The sequence below is a fragment of the Triticum urartu genome, chromosome 5A, assembly GCF_056163025.1.
Source record: "Triticum urartu cultivar PI428250 chromosome 5A, HENAU_Tu73, whole genome shotgun sequence".
Lineage (NCBI taxonomy): Eukaryota > Viridiplantae > Streptophyta > Magnoliopsida > Poales > Poaceae > Triticum > Triticum urartu.
Window position 1 is genome coordinate 632,199,701 of NC_141877.1, and position 21,663 is coordinate 632,221,363.

General features: G+C 45.3%; 1 protein-coding gene and 1 long non-coding RNA gene across 3 annotated transcripts; one reads left to right on the plus strand and one right to left on the minus strand.

Annotated features, from left to right (window-relative positions):
• The first annotated feature begins 5,184 nt into the window (after window positions 1-5,184).
• Window positions 5,185-14,888, plus strand: LOC125528835 (uncharacterized). 2 transcript variants are annotated; one of them, XR_015602955.1, is made up of 5 exons: window positions 5,185-6,149; window positions 6,433-6,506; window positions 7,099-7,298; window positions 14,230-14,335; window positions 14,430-14,888. It is a non-coding gene; the product is annotated as an uncharacterized LOC125528835 (long non-coding RNA). The 2 variants fall into 2 exon arrangements; XR_007292480.2 differs by having other exon boundaries at window positions 6,441-6,506.
• On the minus strand, window positions 7,306-15,810 carry LOC125528834 (DNA-directed RNA polymerase II subunit RPB1-like). Its single transcript, XM_087522116.1, has 14 exons — window positions 15,617-15,810; window positions 14,456-14,731; window positions 13,615-13,920; window positions 13,355-13,513; window positions 13,086-13,247; window positions 12,769-12,989; window positions 12,541-12,682; window positions 12,093-12,428; window positions 11,710-11,996; window positions 11,366-11,624; window positions 8,164-11,279; window positions 8,008-8,082; window positions 7,843-7,902; window positions 7,306-7,752 (listed from the first exon to the last, which is right to left on the minus strand). Exons 1-14 carry the CDS (start codon window positions 15,698-15,700, stop codon window positions 7,677-7,679), a joined length of 5,559 nt encoding a protein of 1,852 aa, XP_087378242.1. The 5' UTR covers window positions 15,701-15,810; the 3' UTR covers window positions 7,306-7,676.
• Between the last annotated feature and the right edge of the window lie 5,853 nt (window positions 15,811-21,663).

Below are 21,663 nucleotides of genomic sequence, written 5' to 3' on the forward strand. Positions count from 1 at the left end.
TTACAAATGTGAGCAACTGCACCGGTATCAAATACACAGGAGCTACTACGAGTACTGGTAAGGTACACATCAATTACATGTATATCACATATACCTTTCGTGATGCCGGCCTTCTTGTCCGCTAAGTATTTGGGGCAGTTCCGCTTCCAGTGACCACTTCCCTTGCAATAAAAACACTTAGTCTCGGGCTTGGGTCCATTCTTTGGCTTCTTCCCGGCAGCTTGCTTACCGGGAGCGGCAACTCCCTTGCCGTCCTTCTTGAAGTTCTTCTTACCCTTGCCTTTCTTGAACTTAGTGTTTTATTCACCATCAACACTTGATGTTCCTTTTTGACTTCTACCTCTGCTGATTTCAGCATTGAATATACCTCAGGAATGGTCTTTTCCATCCCCTGCATATTGAAGTTCATCACAAAGCTCTTGTAGCTCGGTGGAAGCGACTGAAGGATTTTGTCAATGACCGCGTCATCCGGGAGATTAACTCCTAGCTGAGTCAAGCGGTTATGCAACCCAGACATTTTGAGTATGTGCTCACTGACAGAACTATTTTCCTCCATCTTACAGCTGAAGAACTGGTCGGAGACTTCATATCTCTCGACCCGGGCATGAGCTTGGAAAACCATTTTCAGCTCTTCGAACATCTCATATGCTCCGTGTCGCTCAAAACGCTTTTGGAGCCCCGGTTCTAAGCTGTAAAGCATGCCGCACTAAACGAGGGAGTAATCATCAGCACGCGTCTGCCAAGCATTCATAACGTCTTGGTTCTGTGGGACGGGTGCGTCACCTAGCGGTGCTTCTAGGACATAATCTTTCTTGGCAGCTATGAGGATGATCCTCAGGTTCCGGTCCCAGTCCGTATAGTTGCTGCCATCGTCTTTCAGCTTGGTTTTCTCTAGGAACGCGTTGAAGTTGAGGACAACGTTGGCCATTTGATCTACAAGACATATTGTAAAGATTTTAGACTAAGTTCATGATAATTAAGTTCATCTAATCAAATTATTCAATGAACTCCCACTTAGATAGACATCCCTCCAGTCATCTAAGTATAACATGATCCGAGTTGACTAGGCCTTGTCCGATCATCATGTGAAACGGACTAGTCAACATCGGTGAACATCTTCATGTTGATCGTATCTTCTATACGACTCATGCTCGACCTTTCGGTCTTCTGTGTTCCGAGGCCATGTCTGTACATGTTGGGCTCGTCAAGTCAACCTAAGTGTATTGCGTGTGTAAATCTGTTTTACACCCGTTGTATGTGAACGTTGGAATCTATCACAACCGATCATCACGTGGTGCTTCGAAACAACGAACTGTCGCAACAGCGCATAGTTAGGGGGAACACTTTCTTGAAATTATTATAAAGGATCATCTTATTTACTACCGTCGTTCTAAGTAAACAAGATGCAAAAACATGATAAACATCACATGCAATCAAATAATAGTGACATGATATGGCCAATATCATATAGCTCCTTTGATCTCCATCTTGGGGCTCCATGATCATCTTGTCACCGGCATGACACCATGATCTCCATCATCGTGTCTTCATGAAATTGCTCGCCAACTATTACTTCTACTACTATGGCTAACACGTTTAGCAATAAAGTAAAGTAATTTACATGGCGTTTCTCAATGACACGCAGGTCATACAAAAAATAAAGACAACTCCTATGGCTCCTGCCGGTTGTCATACTCATCGACATGCAAGTCGTGATTCCTATTACAAGAACATGATCAATCTCATACATCACATATATCATTCATCATTCATCACAACCTTTGGCCATATCACATCACAAAACACTTGCTGCAAAAACAAGTTAGACGTCCTCTAATTGTTGTTGCAAGTTTTTACGTGGCTGCTATAGGTTTCTAGCAAGAACGTTTCTTACCTACGCCAAAACCACAACGTGAATTGCCAATTTCTATTTACCCTTCATAAGGACCCTGTTCATCGAATCCGATTCGACTAAAGTGGGAGAGACAGACACCCGCCAGCCACCTTATGCAACTAGTGCATGTCAGTCGGTGGAACCGGTCTCACGTAAGCGTACGTGTAAGGTTGGTCCGGGCCGCTTCATCCCACGATGCCGCCGAATCAAGATAAGACTAGTAACGGCAAGCAAATTAACAATATCGACGCCCACAACTACTTTGTGTTCTACTCATGCATAGTAACCTAGCTCATGATGCCACTGTTGGGGAATGTTGCAGAAAACAAAAAAAAAATCCTACGTTTCACCAAGATCAATCTATGGAGTCAACTAGCAACGAGAGGAGAGTGCATCTACATACCCTTGTAGATCGCAAGCGGAAGCGTTCAAGAGAACGGGGATGATGGAGTCGTACTCGCCGTGATCCAAATCACCGATGACCAAGTGCCGAACGGACGGCACCTCCGCGTTCAACACACGTACGGAGCAGATGACGTCTCCTCCTTCTTGATCCAGCAAGGGGAAAGGAGAGGTTGATGAAGATCCAGCAGCACGACGACGTGGTGGTGGATGCAGCAGTGAACGCAGCAGGGCTTCGCCGTGCTTCTGCGAGAGGGAGAGGTGTAGCAGGGGAGAGGGAGGCGCCAAGGCTTGAGGACGGCTGCCCTCCCTCCCCCCTCCTTTATATAGGCCCCCTTGGGGGGGCGCCGGCCCTGGAGATGGGATCTCCCAAGGGGGCGGCGGCCAAGGGGGGTGGAGTGCCCCCCAAGGCAAGTGGAGGCGCCCCCACCCTAGGGTTTCCAACCCTAGGCGTAGGGGGCCCCAAGGGGGGGGGGCGCACCAGCCCACTATGGGCTGGTTCCCCTCCCCACTTCAGTCCATGGGGCCCTCCGGGATGGGTGGCCCCACCCGGTGGACTCCCGGGACCCATCCGGTGGTCCCGGTACAATACCGGTGACCCCGAATCTTTCCCGATGGCCGAAACTACACTTCCTATATATAATTCTTCACCTCCGAACCATTCCGGAACTCCTCGTGACGTCCAGGATCTCATCTGGGACTCCGAACAACTTTCGGATTACTGCATACTCATATCTCTACAACCCTAGCGTCACCGAACCTTAAGTGTGTAGACCCTACGGGTTCGGGAGACAAGCAGACATGACCGAGACGACTCTCCGCTCAATAACCAACAACGGGATCTGGATACCCATGTTGGCTCCCACATGCTCCTCGATGATCTCATCGGATGAACCACGATGTCGAGGACTTAATCAATCCGTATACAATTCCCTTTGTCAATCGGTACGTTACTTGCCCGAGACTCGATCGTCGGTATCCCAATACCTCGTTCAGTCTCGTTACCGGCAAGTCACTTTACTCGTACCGTAATGCATGATCCCGTGATCAACCACTTGATCACATTGAGCTCATTATGATGATGCATTACCGGGTGGACCCAGAGATACCTCTCCGTCATACGGAGCGACAAATCCTAGTCTCGATTCGTACCAACCCAACAGACACTTTCTGAGACACCTGTAATGTACCTTTATAGTCACCCAGTTACGTTGTGACGTTTGGCACACCCAAAGCACTCCTACGGTATCCAGGAGTTACACAATCTCATGGTCTAAGAAAATGATACTTGACATTCAGAAAAGCTACAGCAAACGAACTACACGATCTTTGTGCTATGCTTAGGTTTGGGTCTTGTCCATCAGATCATTCTCCTAATGATGTGATCCCGTTATCAATGACATCCCCATGTCCATAGCCAGGAAACCATGACTATCTGTTGATCAACGAGCTAGTCAACTAGAGGCTCACTAGGGACACATTGTGGTCTATATATTCACACATGTATTACGATTTCCGGATAATACAATTATAGCATGAATAATAGACAATTATCATGAACAAGGAAATATAATAATCATTTTATTATTGCCTCTAGGGCATATTTCCAACAATTTGTTGTACATATGTAATAGTATATCATTAAAATACACATGAATTGTAGTAAAATTAATACATGCTAGTTTTTTCTTCTTTAAGGACACTACCTCTTAACAAGCTCTTGAAACCAAATATCATCAAACGCAAAAAATAATAATAAATGACAAAGTTGAACATCTCTTTGAATTTAGTTTTGATAATTACATAGATTATCATATGCATATGTATATGCTTGTCTGTGGGGGTGTTCATGTATATTTTAGTACCTTAGGGATCTCTAAAGTGTTGACCTAACAATATCCCAATAGTAGTTTGCAATGTATGATTTGATAACAAATTTATAGGAACTTCTAGAGTAATAAATTGAACAGTTGGCATGTCTCTCTAATGATCTAACATGTTTATAAGATATGGTTGGTTTCAAGATTTCTCCCGTTGTGCCCGCTACAAGGACCCTTCAAGGGCTGCCCGTCAGCTAGTTAGTCCTGGGCCTTTGTTGAAAAAGCTATGGGCCTTATGATCGACTCACAATAAGCCCCGATCTCGAATTATTACAATATACTAGTTAGCCCGTTGCGATTCCGCGTCGTCGCGCTCACCGAGTGTCAGAGTTGCCGCAGGAGTGGACGCCTTCTACCGGGCAATCTTATACGGCGCGCCGGTCGCCCGCAATCGACCTGGTGCGCACCCCCCTCGCATGCTAGGAGTTTGTATGGGCCGGCCCATTTTCTGATTTCGTTCCTTTTGTTTTTTATTTCTTTTTCTTTTCTGTTTTCCTTTTTTACTCTCTTTTTTTATTCTTTATTTTTTCACATTTTTTCGATTTTTCTTTTCAAATTCATGAACATTTTTGTTCATCGAATTCAAAAAATGTTCATCAATGTAATATTTAAAAAAAATTAAAAATAAAATCATCGATTTCAATGTTTGCTTATCAGGTTTAAAAAATGTTCATCAAAATTCAAAATTTTCCTTCATCGAATTAAAAATGTTCATCAAATTCAAAGATTGTTCATCAACGTCAAAAAACGTTCATAGAAACATGAAAAATTATGCGTTTGGCCGCACCAGCATGTAAAAAATCGTTTGAAAATATTATGCTTTGTATGCTCTATAAAAAGACAAAATTCTGTCCCAGCAAAAAGAAAAGTCGGCCCATTTTGAAAATACATATTTGTCATATTTTGTACGCCACGTGTGAAAGTATAATGTTATGAAACTTTTTCTCGGACGTGTTAAACATGTATTTCTGCATATACATGTACGGCCACCCTCGGTCATTTGCCATCCCCACGGCCGGCCGGCCCCTCCCCGCCCGCCTGACTGCTGCCAACCATGTCCGCACTCCGTCCGGCGTCTCGCACCGGCGGTCAGCAGACTCTGACCCCATCGCCGCCGACCTCCTCTCCGCCTCCTCTCTCTCACCACGCTCTCCCTTGCCGCCTCGCTCCACTCCCTCCTCGCCGCGCGCGCCCTCCCACGCTCTTATCCCCCGCCTCCCGACCCCCTCCGTGCGCCTCCTCTCCAGGCTTCTTTCGCGCCCCTGCTCTTCCCCCGCCCAGGCAGCCGGATTCCTCCGCGCCGGTCACCTCTCCGTTCAACCCCCTCTTGGCCGCGCTCGCCCGCGTCCTCGACCTCCCTGGCACAACCCAGCTCTTTGCCGCCGTCGTCTGGTATGGCATACTCCCCAACGGGCTCTGCAAAGCCGGCGCGCTCAGGGCGCTCGATGGAATGCCCGGCCCAGACTCGCGCCTTCGTCCGGATGTTGTCATTCATGCTGAACACGGTCGTGGATGTGTGCAAGAGCGGGAGGATTGGTGATGCTCTTGACTTTTTCAAGGAGAAAAGATCAGCTTGCCCTGAAGCCAGCGGCAATGCCGTCACCTACAGCACTCTGCTTCCTCCACAATAACAATGTGTGGGCGTATCCACCATGGATTAGGTTTGTTCCATGAGATGGTGGATGAAGGGCTCTCACCAGATGAAGTCATGTATTTTACCACGATATTGGGATTGACACAAGCACGACGATTGAAGGAGGCTTGGTGTCGTCGATGGTGAAGGCAGGGTTTCAGCTGGATGCAAAGGCGTACACTATTCTGATTGGCGGATTTAGCAGGAGGAAGAGGTTACAGAGGCTTATCAGTGGCTTGGTGTACACCTACAATACCTTGTTGTCTGCTTTGTGCAAAGTAGGACATTTCTCGGCTGTGGATGAGTTATTGGGGAAGATGATAGTTGTCGGCCGTCTGAGGTCAGAATTGTCTGCAATCATCCCGAAAATATTTATTTCAAGTCCCAATACCACTAGTTCTTGACAAGTAGTAGTGGAATAGACACCATTGCATGATTCACAATTCTTTTTATTCTTCATTGGATAAGGTTGAATAGGTTCAGTTGGAAAAAGGTAAGAATGTGGGGACGCTAGGATTGCAATCTTTAAAGTTCTGTCTGCAATGTCTATATTCACATCCTTACCTTTGAAGAAACAATATGCCTGGTCGTGGTAGGTGGCTTTTGAAATGTTAAATTTGCAGCATTGCAGGACTGTACGAGGATTGGTTAAGATGACTCTTATTTAAATGCAGCGTCAACTGCACATGATGAAGAGGTAATTTTGAATTCAGTTCCACCTTGTCAGTTTGAGATTTTATTGACAAATGTAAGTAAACAATATTAAACCTGTGAAACATAATGGTGCATACTTGAGTTCCTAATCAAGTACCAAACCATATGCACAGCCACCACCAGAAACTTTTGGACAACTTTATGTATGATCAGGTCTACTTTAACGCATCTGAGCTCTTAATGTATGGTCGACTTTAAGACATCTGAAAGTATAACTTCCGTACAATCATGAAACTAAGCAGGCAATCAAGAATTTCTTTTAATCTAGCACGAATTTTCCAGTGCAGTGCCCTGTTCTGTAAGAATGTACTTCTGGTACAAGCAAGACACTCTGTAAAAGGTGAAGCATGCTAAACAAAGACCCACACGGGCATCTAATTTACTCCCTCTGTCCCATAATGTAAGACGGTTTTTGACACTACACTAGTGTCAAAAAACGTCTTATGGGACGGGCATAATAGCCTCTTCCATGATATGAATGCATCTGCCAATAACACCTATCTTACAAAATTACAGTTGCATAGCTCTGTGTATATGTGTATGATTTGAATTTTCCATCTTATGTTCTGATGCAGCAAATGCAGGTAGCAACAGTCGATGGATATAATTTTCTGTGGCATCAAAAGTGAATTAATTCAGCGGCTGCCAGGTAGTAAACCATTCATACTGCAGCAAAGGTCCAAGTGTTGCCGGTGTTGCCCTTTTTTGTCAATTGATTACAGCCATATGCGCTGACTTGCTCCTGCAAGTTGTTTCTGCTAATGCTGGAAGTGAGGTACCATTTTTTTCTTGCAAGAGTAACTTTTCATTCTCTCAGTCGATGTATTCAACAACTAAGTTAATGCAGCGACGGATGATTCAGTGTCTTAGCATTAACTCACTTCGTTGCTGCATTAACTTTGACAAATAAGAAGGCTAACATTAGCATTACAATTCTGTCGAGAACACATCATTACAGACTTGCCTATTCTGAACAGCCCAGCAGTGGCCACCGAGCCACTCATAGTAACATGGATCGTAGATGACCACTAGTCTTAGCAGCGCAGCGAAAAAATAAGGCTTGTTTCAGAGACATACAAGGAAACAAGAATAGGTTAGTGTGTCAGTGTGCGGTTCTACATCAGCCAGCAGCCATTTTCACGAGCCAGTGGCTTCAAGGAGCACTCTTGTCGTCGTCCTTGTCACTAGTTTGTGGTTCGGTGGATGGCGGGGAGTAGCTTGTGTTGGGGCTGCACGATGAAAGTTGCAATTGTCAGATGAGCAAATGGTGCACTTTCACCAGTCACGGGCAGATGAGAGATTAACTTGATGCACATTACCTGTAGTTGGGGGAAGTTGGGCTGTAATCTGGGCTAGGTCCTCCAGAGGCAGTGTACGGGCTGCAACACTCAGGCAATGTGTTAGGAAACCCATGTCTTGATTGTCACAATAACAGCATAGTTGTAAGTTAAAACAAGGATGATGATCAATTGGAATGGGCTCACCTTGTCGGGCTGTATGATGGACTTGGTTGTGCAGCATATGATGGTGAGGTGGGCGAGTAAGTCGGCGAGGCAAGGCTGCGGAAATAGAGATGTAAGCAAGCTAAACATAGACATGCATGTATGAACAGATGCCTAAGCTTTGAACAGAATGAATACCTGTAGTTTGGAGGAAGCTGACTGTACGGACTCATCATCATTGGGCTGCTTGGAGAATAAGCACGTGAAGGACTGTAAGAGGGCGATGTAGGACTGTATGAAGGCGAAGTTGGGCTGTAGCTTGGTGACGTAGGGCTGTATGAAGGTGAAGTTGGGCTGTATGCAGGGGATGTAGGGCTATAGTTCGGTGAAGCAGGGCTGTACGAGGGCGATGTCGGGCTGTAACCAGGCGAAGTAGGGCTGTATGAATGCGAAGTGGGGCTGTATGATGGCGATGTTGGGTTATAATATGGCGACGTCGGGCTGTATGAAAAAGACGCCGGGCTATAAACTGGCGATGTTGGGCTATAAGATGGTGACGTCGGGCTGTATGCATGAGATGTTGGGCTATAAGAAGGCGACGTTGGGCTGTATGATAGAGATGTCTGGTTATAAACAGGCGACGTCGGGCTGTATTGAAGAGATGTCTGGCTATAAACTGGCGACGTGGGGCTGTATTGAAGAGATGTCGGTCTAAAATCTGGCGATGCTGGACTATAAACTGGCGATTCTGGACTATGGATTGGCGATATGGGGCTGTAGCTCATAGATGTGGGGGTATAAATAGGAGATATTGGCGAGTATACTGGAGAGACAGGACTGTAGCCATGTCCTCCTGGCCCTGGGCTGAACACCGGAGATGATGGACAGTAACCGCTCCCAGAGGATGTGCTGTAGTTTGATGGGACGGGTGAGAATGCCAGGCCCCCAACATATGGCGAGAACTGAAGAGCATGATCTGTAACGGGGGAAGCCCGGAAATTTGGACTCGGCACCGGTGACATCATTCCGGTGATGGGTGAAGGCGCAGGTGTCATGCCATAGTCCAGGCCTTCAAGAAAACTAGGGAGTTGAAGCTCAATGGCCTGCTTCAGCATCTCCTCATTCAGATACAATCCACAGCCTCCTGTGCCAATAGGAGCAAGCTGGCCAAGCATAATGTTCTCAGTGACGCCTCTCAGGTGATCGGATTCCGCATACATGGCAGCATCAAGCAAGATATCCACCGTTTCTTCAAAAGAACATCTCATGAGAGGGCCCGTGTCATTACGGTTTATGCCGTGCCTAGTAATAGCCATCAGATGACCTCTGTATGTCATGGTATCACAGAGAATGGCCAGATGCCTGTAGTTCACATAAGACCCATCAAAAGATATCACCGCCCGCAGCTCATCCAAGAGAGACCTGCGGACAGCCTCGACCCCAAGAACCTCAATCACTTCGATCAGATGGTTACTCGTTGTCCTCGTAGCGTCAACATCCTCATGGCACATCACGGCCAAGAGGTTTACACCTTCTGTATCAAGCATCCACTCTTTGTTCTTATCTTTGTTATCTGATTTTTGAGTGAAACCATCATTTTCATCGAATTTATTCATCTTCCTCTCTTTAATGAAGACCTTGTTAATATCTGGAATGCCTCCAAGGGCCATCTCAGTCAACATGTTACTCTCAACCTTCTTGAGGAAGACATCATCATCCTCATCCTGTTTTGGAGCTTCATCATCATTTTTAATGCGGATACGAAGGATGAGCTTATCCGCGTTATCATCGTTGAATATGCATGACAAGTCGTCATCAAATTCATGTTTGATCTTCTCTGCAATTTCAGCCATGCTCAACCTCTTATCGACCATCATCTCACGGTTCAGTTCGATACGCAGTAGCCAAGGAGACAGCTTATCCGGGTCAATATCCTCATCAGGCATTTCATAATATGACTTGACAAATTCCACATCCTCTTCAATGGTGGTCCCTAGAGGATCAGGATCATACCATATCTCGGTGGCATGGGTCACTCTACGTAGCGTAGTGTACTCCAAGGCACACTGGACATTCTTGGCCAATTCTTTCTTCTTGCTCACCTCAGGCTTTAGGAAAACAGACAGTGATGGGGTCTTTATCTTCTTGGCGACGTTAATGATCTCCCTTAACCTGGGGACGCCAAGGGTGACATTCTTAGCGCTAACACCAGCATAATGGAAAGTATTCAGCGTCATCTGAGTTGCTGGTTCTCCAATGGACTGTGCAGCCACACATCCAATCATTTCACCAGGAGCTACCAAAGACTGGAGGAACCTCGATTCAATCTCACCGATGACCCATTCAAAAGATTCCCTTGTGAGCCTGTATTCTTTCAAGACCCTCTTGCTAGCAAATGTGCTACGGAGCAGGATATTGAAGAGCAGAGTAGCGTTCTTCTGAGCCTCGATGCTCATGGCATCATCTCCTGGGACAACCTTGAGTCTTTCTTGCAACTTATCCATTGCTTCCACAATTTCCATCGGGTTCATGTCAGAAGGTCTTCTCAAATCAATCTTGAAAGTCTTTTGAGCATTCCAGATAAGCCGCTTGAGGTTGACAGGCATAGGCCATGTAATGTCGCCAGTCGTGGCAATTTCAGTCCCAAGCTGTAATCTGTCAGCTTCTAATTTCTGAAACTCTGCATCAAACACAAGTCTAAAATCAGGAACTGTCTTCAAAACATCAGCATCTTCAGGCGACATGTAAGTGGGCCTCCAGTTCTCATCATCCAGTTCATAACGAAATACATTGTCAAACTCTGCCTTTTTCATCCCCAGGGAGTCCAATTTCTGTGGTTCAATCCAAACAGCGTCCATGCCATCTTCTCCATACAAGAACTGAATGACATCACCCAGAGAGTTTCTCACGGTACCATCATATTTCACCATGATGTCCTCCATGGCCTTCACGAGCCTCCGCTGAATATATCCAGTCTCAGAAGTTTTTACAGCAGTATCGATCAAACCTTCTCTACCACCCATAGCATGGAAGAAGAATTCCTCTGGTGTCAGGCCTTGAAGGTAAGAGTTCTCCACAAATCCACGGCTTCCGGGACCGTTGTCATTTTGCGAGAAGTGGGGCAATGTACGACCAGCAAATCCAAATGGGATCCTCTTGCCCTCAACATTCTGCTGTCCGACGCAAGCAGTCATCTGCGAAATATTAATGAAACTGCCTTTTGAGCCTGCAGTAACCATAGCTTTCAAATTGTTGCTCTCAGACAAACTCTGCTGAGCACTACTCCCAGAAACATCACGAGCCTTGTTAAGAACCTAGCATGGAAAATGGATATGTCAAAGCAAGTCTACCATAAAAACTGATGATGGAAGAACCAAACAAGGACATTCAGCAGTAGTACCTGATTCACTTTATTTTCAAATGATTCCATCATTGTGCGTCCTGGTTCAGGTTCCAACTTCTTGTCACGCGCTTCCTTGATAAGTTCATTCACTTCATCCTTAGCTTCTTTTATTGTCTCATTAATCTTCTCCATAGTACCTGCATCTGCAATCGTATCCCCGATTCCGATACTGAAACCATGTTGCAGAAGCCAGTAGTTGACCAGCCACTGTGTATGACCCAAGAACTTGCGCGCAGCATCTGGCCCTACCTCTTCCCTGCAAACAGTTAAACCAAAATGATTTAGCAGAGGAGAACATGTGTACTAACAAGAGAAATTGCAATGCGACTTTTATAACTTACCAAATAACATGAATAAGACTTCCCATTGATGTCCCAAGTGTTTTTTTGCAAAGTATACCAGACAGAAGCTCTCCCTTCTCTATCCGGACCATAGTATCACCGGGAGTAATATATCCGCTTTCTTTTTCATCATGCCAGGCTGAAAATCTAATTAAATTGATTTGCTTGGGGATAATCAAGTTGAAGACCTGTTTGCCAGTCCAAATCGGCCTTGGTTTCAAAATGGCAGGTGCAGGGACCTTCCCAGCAAAATCTTCCCACCACATTAAGATGTTCATAAATACATCCTGGAAGAAATTCACAATATTAATTAAGCTAAATAAAAACTACAGAGACAATACTAGTATTGATGGTGTTGTTTAAGGAGAGTATTGTTAGTTCACCTTTTCGATGAGAGTGTCCCTTTTGGTAATTTTTCGACAGCCAAGAAGTGTGTCCTGGACAATACCCATAACAGGTCTATTCGCTTGAGGTGACACAATACACTTTGGTACCATCATCAACTCTAAAACCTCAGCTCTGGTCTCAAATGACTGGGGAACATGCATATTCATTTCATCCCCATCAAAATCTGCATTGTATGGCGACGTGACAGACAAGTTGAGGCGGAAAGTTGAGTAGGGCATGATTTTAATGCGATGCCCCATGATAGACATTTTGTGGAGACTGGGTTGCCGGTTGAAAAGAACCAAATCTCCATCAATGAGGTGCCTTTCCACCTGAGATCAGAAGTCAAGCACAAAACGGGTGAGGCTAAATTGAAGTGCAATTTTTGTGATTTCATCATTAAAACAGTAGGTAGATGCTGCAATAATGGCTACTGTTACTGACCTTGTAACCCAGCTCCAAATGCTGATCACTACTTTTCTTCACATAGCGAAGATCCAGCCTCTGGCCATCTTCCCTGATAATGTATTTGGCACCTGTCTTTCCTGGGGGAGGGTGCGGCCCATTTTCTACTAGTTCTTTCAACCTATAATAAGGTCAGATTTAGACATGACTTATCAAATATCAATGCAAGAAGAGTGATTAAATAAGAATGGCAAATAAATTACGTGCCTCTCGATGTTATACGGAGTAACAGTTTCTGGGTATGTCAGATTCAAAGCAATACTCCATGGCACCCCCAATTCATCAATGTTGATATTTGGGTCTGGTGTGATGACGGTCCGAGCTGAGAAATCAACACGCTTCCCCATTAAGTTCCCTCTGACCCGGCCTTCTTTTGCTTTCAGCCTGCTGCAGATTGACTTAATAGGCCTTCCAGAACGCTGAGTGGCCTGAATATTTCGACAAAAGATAATCAGGTCAACTATTTGTCCATTAGTGACTAATTATTATAATGTGGAGAGTGCACTTGTAGACTGACTACTCACCCTTGGTTGTCCTGGAAGATCATTGTCGAAGTATGTCGCAATGTGAAATTGCAACAACTGAGCAAACTCTGTGATAATGTGAGCTGGGACTCCATTTCTCTCTTGCCTCCTCAAATTCTCATTATGCCGAATTATCATCGCTAATTGATGAGTCAAATCATCCTGTAGGAACCGGCAAGATAAACAAACAGTGAGTGAAAGGGTGCCATCTTCCATGTCAACCAACAAACCATTGGATGATAGTAACAATTTACTATTGCTGGGCTAACCTCACTTCTGGAGGAAGTATCCATCATGACAGATGGTCTCACAGGTGGTGGAGGAATTGGAAGGACTTGCAGTATCATCCAATCAGGACGAGCATATTTAGGGTCCAGGCCCAGCAGAAGGCAGTCCTCGTCGCTTATACGCATGAGAACATTAAGAACCTGCCCCAACAAATTTACCATGCATGATGTGGTTAAATAAAAAAAATTCTTATAACCTAGTTGTATACTGAATTGAGTAATAAAGATAATAACATAAATACCCTCTCGGCAGAGAGAATTTGCTTGCGCTCCACTGGTTCAGGGAGTTGATCTTGATCGCCATTCTTCTTGTTTGTCGCTTTAAACTCTGCAACCATCTTCATACCATCGACCGTGATCTTTGGCTGCTGAGCACCACAGCCACCTCTTTTCTTCTTCACTCGCTCATCAGTGTCCATCTGATCCTGACCCTCAAGATCGTCCTCACCCGCAGCACAAACCTTTTTGCCCTTGCAAGCCTCCTGTATTTTCCTTAATCTATTTTTTGGGTTCTTGATTCTGAGAGCCTGCTTGAACTTGCCATCGTTCTGCAAGAGATATCGCTGACTGGTAAATAACATATGCCAAGATCAAGGGAGGCAACAACCATATGTAGATGGCCCGCCGGCCCGCCCTATGACAATGCTTAATTAGCAGCTAACAAGCAAGAACATGCAAAGTTGTTTGTAACTATGCTCCATGGTTGTGATTATTTTACCAAAGAAAATAATTGATGAAATAGGCATTATTCTTTTTTTCTACCAGAAAATTCATAAAAATAATCTTAGCTTAGAATGTTGAGTTCCAGGTCCATAACAGAGATGCAACAAGTCTATCTAAAGCAATTGCATCTACAGGTCCATCACACCAAACCGTCGGAAAGATTCTATAAAGTTCAAATTTACCATGCATGTTGAGTGAACAGGTGCAGAATTGGACAAACATAAATATAGCTAGTGAATGGTGAGAACTAAGATTATAATGATGTCAGTTTAGCTAGATGATGATATGCACCGACCAACAATTAACCTGGTAAACTTAAATACTTAATGTGCAGGTACATGTCTTAAAAGGAAAGGAGACCTCATCCTCATCCTGGTCGGCGAGGATCTTGGAGCAGTTGAAGCAGACGCAGCGCATGATGGAGAGCACGGTCTTGATGAAGCCGATGTGGAACATGGGCTTTGCGAGCTCGAGGTGGCCGAAGTGGCCCGGGCACTCGGCCATCCCGGCCATGCATGTCTCGCACTTGGTCCTGCGGTCAATGGTGCCCAGGCGAGGGTCGCTCAGACCACCAGGCTTGGGCTTCCCCTTCTCCATGGTCTCTGCATGCTCTATCACCGCCACCGACATTTGTCTCTGCAAACAAGCAAAGCATCACGTACAAAATCAATCAGATTGATTCCATCCTAGCATTAATGTCACTCCATCGTTATTAATGTACAACGGTCAATGATCATTTAAACTAGTAATGTACTCCCTTGGTTCTAAAAATAGAAGTTCCTTATGCACCAAATTATATGCTTATTAAAAATCTATCGAAGTTGTCAACTTTGACCAAGTTTATAGAAATATTTATCAGTGAAATATAATTTGATATGGTATAGGACATAAATAACTTTATCTATAAACTTGGTCATATTCTTTGCGAAAACCAGTGCGCACTATATTAATTTTTTCTAGAAGTCGTTTTCCCTATGTTTGACTGAGTTTGTAGCAGAATATAGAAATTTTTGGTCAAATCAATACACTTGATATTTTGAAAACTGTGGGGGTAAATCATACTGTTAAACCTTGCAAAAAGAAAAACCTAGAAAACAAATCTGTGCAAACTGCCACCAAAACAAGCTCAGAGTTATCCGAATAGCTCACAGCAGGTAATAAGAATATTAGACACGCGGGTTAGATATTGTTCGATGACCCAGAGTTAACCCTTGTTTTTTCAGAATTTTGAGCTTGGTTAGTTGCAATTAATTAGGTTCAACTTTGCCTGGATCTTGTGATCGATCGATCAAAGCTCGGCCAGTTAGTTGGCTAGCTACAAATCAAAGCTAGCAACCGGCAGCACCCGGCCCCATCACAGTTCGTTATCGTTCTTCCAGATCCAGGCAGAGCTCGATCGGAGCCCAAACGACGCAAACCAAACCAGCTCGAGTTAGTTGCTACTTCCAACTCCACGCGAAGGCGGAGAGAAGAGGAACGAAACAGAGCAAAGCAAGGCGGCGGCGGGAGGCGGGGCATTACGATTTCGTCGGGGCTGAGGATGCCGAACTGCACCAGCTGCACCTTGGCCGCCTCCGCCGGCGAGTACGCGAATCGCGTGTCCATCTCAGTCGCTCAACTTTTTTACTTTTTTTCGAGGCTAAAATCGATCGATCTCGACGAGCGGGATCGAGTCGATGCGATCTGATCCGATCTCCTCCGCGAGAGAGGAGAGGGGTGCGTTTGTTTGAGAAAGAGGGGAGGGGGCTCGGGGTGGGGCTTTATTTATAGGCGTAGCGTGCGCCGGACGGGCTACCGTGGGCCGAGGCGGTTCGGCGTACGGATTCTTTCGTGACGGGGTAGTAGGAAGGAAGGAAAGGCGGTGCGAGGGCGAACCGCCTATGCTGCCGTACGTGGGCACGTGCAGCGTTGGATGATGCGCAGCGGACGGTGGAAATGCGGCCGTGTCGTGAACCCCGGCTGTGTTCCCAGCCAATCGCTATCGGAGAGCTGGCGGCCGTGTAAAAATCGCCTAGAGCCCCGCTTTGAGTTACTTTTAACATGTGCTGCACGTACCCCAAAAAAAACATGTGCTGCACGTGCTGGGGAGCAACCAGTTTTTTTTAAACAAGGTACAGTCGAAGCCGCTAACATACACGAGCATACACTCACACTTGTGTACGCACGCACGCACGCGCACCCTACCCTATGAGCGTCTTAGGGAGACTGGACCGGCACATCATCTTGAGATTGACGAAGTTGACACAGACGCCTTCGTAGTCGACGGGAACGTCTCCTCCCATTGAACGCATATCGCCAAATAGCCTGGAATAAATCCAGCAAAATGCGAGCACCGATGTCAAGTGTGGGACGTGAACTCTGATGGGCAGGGGATACCACTGTTCGCGGGGAGTAACTAGTTGGAGCGTTCCCCCAGGGCGCTTTTCCTAGGGCACGAGCGCCCTAGCACACCATGTGGCGTGCTACAGCGCCGCCACGTGTCACACGCCGAGCATTTTCCTCATCATGATGTTTTCTTTTTATGTTTTGGTTTTTTTGGTCAACATTTGACAAGAGCGTGTGTTACCACGTGAAACATGGATGTGCTTCCGCATGAAACATGGTCGTGCTTCCCATGTGAAAAGCATTATAGTTGTGTTTCCGTGTGAAGCACACACGGAAGCACAATAATGGTTCACTGCGCGGAAAATACAGTTATGCTTCGTCGGGACCACATTACAATTTGTATTAATAGCATAGTCCAATTCACACCGTAATCACAAGTTACTAATAGTTGATAGTTCACACTTGAAGCACAAGTTACTACTAGTTGATAGTTCACACTATAAACACAAGTTACTAATAGTTGAAAGCGCATATTTGCCAAAAAAAGTTTCTAAAAACCTATTAACATGGGTATAGTTTTTGTGGTCTCAACATGAGAAACACAATGATGAAAATGGTTCATGATTTGGATGCACGGTTCAAGAGACAAATCATTTTGAAAAGGAACAAACTACGGAGAAAGAAAACACAAATGGTCAACCTTCGACCATCACGCATGGGATGACAAAAACCCATCAAAACTTTCTGGTTGCGACAAGTGGTGCGCATGTGATGCGCCACTTGTCACCACCGGAGGAGATTGGTAACTTTTCCAAGAGGTGCCCTTTAATTAATGATTTCTCACATGTTGTGTACACATGAAGTACATGTTTTCTAACCCCGCAAAAAAGAAGTACATGTTTCCTAGGATCTTGGCCGATGCTAAGGCCCACGTGCCTATTGCATTCGGTTGCTCCCTCTTGGCTTCTCCTCATATACTCCTGCAATAGTCAATACATATAGAGAATTATCCACTCTAGCTTGGTATCAGATGCCATCCTCCCCTTCTTTTGACTCATCCACTGTCTCAACCATGCACCCCACGTCCTTCCCTATCATTACCTCTTGCCCTATACAAAAGCTAGGTTGTTTGAAGGCTGTGGATCGTTGATTTAGAGGCCTAGGATTTTCTTTTGTCTAAGATGTTATCTATCGACTGGCAGAAAACGTTCGTGCAGTAGCCCTCGAGACTCAGGTTTAGCAGAATGGCCCACGTGAGGATCAAATCTCCTCAGATTATAGCTTATTATTAAAACCCGTGAATCTAGTAGCCCTCGAGAGACTCATGCTAGTTTGAAAAGCCGACCCGAGGATCAAAATCCTCCTCGTAGACTTGAACTAGATCAAACCGGTGTGTAGTAGCCCCCAAGACTCAGGTCGGGCAGAATGGCCGACCTGAGGATCAAATCTTCTCAGATTGTTCAATGCACTTAGAATTTTTTTACAGAAACTTTAATGTAGTAGCCCCACGAGACTTAGGCAACATGGCTGACCTGAGGATCGAATCTCCTTGGGAACTACCTTAGTCGGGTAGCGGCATTTGGGCACAAGTAGCTCCTAGGCTCGGTTTTGGGGGATCCGTCGATCAACCTACCAGACGTCGACCTGGAATATATTGGCCGACCAAAGGCATGGTCACGAAAAGCCCCCAAGCTTGGTTCTACTGGATTCGTCAATCAACCTGGCACATGCCAGCCCGAAATATAATTTAGCCGACTAGCGGCAAGGGCGCAAATAGCCCTCAAGCTTGGCTCCGCGGGGTCCGTTGATCAACCTGCCAGATGTCGGCCTCAAACGTCGATGCAGTAGCCCCGGTATTTTGGTCGGACAACATGGCCGACTAGGAATTGGCTTACTACCTTTGATTAAACGTGGATCCAGTAGCCCCAGAGACTCGAGCCAGGCCGGAAGGCCGACCCGAGGATCAAAATCTTCTTTAAGAGTACTTATTTGTGATCATGTGATTTTTCGAGAAAAAATCAAGGTTGTAGCACCCCGTGCTCAACCTCAACCAAGAAGAATCCTTGCCTCCTAGATCAGGTCATATAACAGGTTAGCAGTATCACGAGCTCGAAAATACCAAAAAGCTTATGTAAAAAGCTTGCGAGTGATAAGTTCATGAGCGACCATGAGTTGCAAGGCAATGTGGCCTACGGATTTAGCACTACAGCTTTGGAGGCGCCGCGCCGTGGATTTAAGCCTCGCGACGATGCAGCGGAATAAGTCGGGGTCCCGATCCACAAAGTTCCATGCCTCAGAGACCACGAGGTGGAAGCCCTCAAGCTGTGGCCAATACCTCTCAAAACGAAAGTGCTTGGCTCTAGGAAGGCGGTCAGCACAATCGATGATGAGGGGGCAATAATCAGATGCCGTAGAGGAAAGGCATCAGAGAAGGCAATGCAGGTGAGCCGCAACCCAGTTGGAGGAATAGAGAATGTGATCGTTCCGAACCAACATGGAGACCTCGCGCTTGCTGGACTAGGTGTATCGACGTCCATGCATGTAGATGTCACGACATACTGCCAGTTCACCTGGGTTAATAACCGATCTGTGTCGACATATGAGAAACTCGATAGGGTACTCATGGACACCGAGTGGGAACTAAAATTTCCTCTGGTAACCGTGCGAGCCCTAGAGCGTATCGAGGCGTTATTGGATCATGCACCCATAATTCTGGACTCTAACTCTACGAAGCCAAACGTCCATGCCCTTTCAAATTTGAATTGGGATGGCTGCATCAGAATGGATTTGTAGACATAATCAAGAATGTTTGAAAAAAGCCAGCTGTTGGTCGTACACCTATTCAGAAATGGAACTTTAAAATAAGGGCCATGAGGAAACACCTCACTGGATGGGCGAAACACATCAACAGGATATATAAAAAAGAAAAACAAATACTTTATACCATTATTGACGACCTCGACAAAATTACAGAGACACGCACCTTATCTCAACAAGAGATTGAGTTGAAAAATCAATCTAATGAGAAGGTTGAACGTATTTTGCGAGAAGAGGAGATCAAATACTACCAGCGAGATCCAAAGCTGACTTCATATCTTGATGGGTGATAGTAATACAAAATACTTCCAATTGATCGCCAATGGGCGGCATAGGAAAAAATGTATTTACATTCTCCAACAAGATGAGGGGCGGATCGAAGGTTAGGAGGAGCTCAAGAAGTATATCGCCAAATACTACAAATCTCTGTTTTGAGCGTCAATTGAAGGGAACTTCACCCTTGACGAGACCCGAGCGGATGATATTCCACAAGTCACGGTAGAAGAAAATGATATCCTAACGACATCATTCTCGGAAGAGGAGGTGAGAGCGGCGGTTTTCCAAATGGAACATAACAAATTTTGAGTCCCAGATGGTTTCCCCGCATAATTCTATCAGAATTTATGGGATATCATCAAGACCGGCCTTTTGGATTTGTTCAATTGTCTTCATGCCGACCGACTAGACCTATTCAGACTTAATTTTGGCGAAATTGTCTTGTTGCCGAAGATTGAGGAGGCCGAACGGATCCAATAGTTCAGACCCATATGCCTCTTTAATGTTAGCTTCAAGATTTTCACCAAAGTGGCTACAAATAGGCTAAACTCGGTAGCTGACCATGTTGTTCGGCCATCTCAAATGGCGTTCATGCAAGGAAGGAATACACTCGATGGCATAGTAATTTTGCATGAGACTGTTCACGAGGTGCACCGAAAAAACATGAGTGGAGTAGTATTCAAATTGACTTTGAAAAAGCCTATGGCAAAGTCAAATGGTCTTTCCTCCAACAAGCCCTAAGAATGAAAGGTTTCTCCGATAAATGGCGTCAGTGGATCCAAAATTTTATAACTGGAGGTAGTGTGGTCATCAAAGTCAATGATGATGTAGGCCATTACTTTCAAACAAAAAAAAGGACTATGACAAGGTGACTCCATGTCCCCAATGCTATTTAACATTGTTGTTGACATGTTGGCATTCTGGTTGAGCGCGCTAAGCATGACGGCCAGATAGAAGGAGTAGTGTTTCATCTTGTGGATGGTGGCCTCTCTATTCTGCAATATGCCGATGGCGCAATTCTTTTTATGGAACATGACCTAGACAAGGCTCGAAACCTGAAACTCTTGCTCTCAGCATTTGAGCAAATGTCGGGTCCCAAAATTAACTTCCGTAAAAGTGAACTTTTCTGCTTTGGAGAAGCCATTGAAGCGGTTGCGGATTATGCTGACCTCTTTAGTTGTGCACATGGCCAATTCCCGATTAAATATTTGGGAATACCAATCCACTATCGGCGTCTCACCATTGCGGAGTGAAAACATGTAGAGGAGCGTCTAGAGAAACGATTGAGTAGTTGGAAAGGCAAGCTTCTCTCAGTTGGAGGACGGCTGTTTTTGATTAACTCCGTCCTCACAAATATGGTTCTCTATATGCTTTCTTTCTTCCAACTCCCAAAAGGGGTCCTGCAAAGATTGGACTATTTTAGATCTAGATTATTTTGGCAAGGAGATGGAGAAAATAAAAAATATCGGTTGGCCAAATGGAGCATGGTTTGTAGGCCAAAAGACCAAGGCAGCCTTGGAATTCATGACCTACAGGTCAAGAATGAGGCCTTGCTCAATAAATGGTTGTTCAAACTTCTTACTGAGGATAGTGTTTGGCAAACCATGTTGCGCAACAAGTATCTAAGCCAAAAGGTGGTGTCCCAGGCATATTGGAAACCTGATGACTCGCACTTCTAGGCTGGCCTAATGATGGCAAAGAAATATCTCTTTCGCTTTGGGTCTTTCACGATAAAAGACGGGTCGGAGATTCGATTCTGGGAAGATATCTGGCTAGGCAATGCCAATCTCAGAGAACAATATCCAGCCTTAGATAACATTGCTCGCGATAAGAACAACACTATTGCGCACGTGCTCAGTTCATCCCCGCCGAACATTTCGTTCAGGCGGGATTTGATTGGCCCCAGACTGCTGTCATGGCATAATCTTTTGTCCCGGTTGGACTTGATTAACCTGACACAAGGTCGGGATGTGTTTTGCCATAACCTTACTACATCAGGGTCTTTCACAGTAGACTCTATGTACCATGCGCTCACACATTCTGAGGTACCAGTGAGTAATAACAAAAAAATTTGGAAGTCCAAGATTTCACTAACAGTGAATATCTTCATGTGGTATCTTCGTAAGGGAGTTGTGTTAACCAAAGATAAC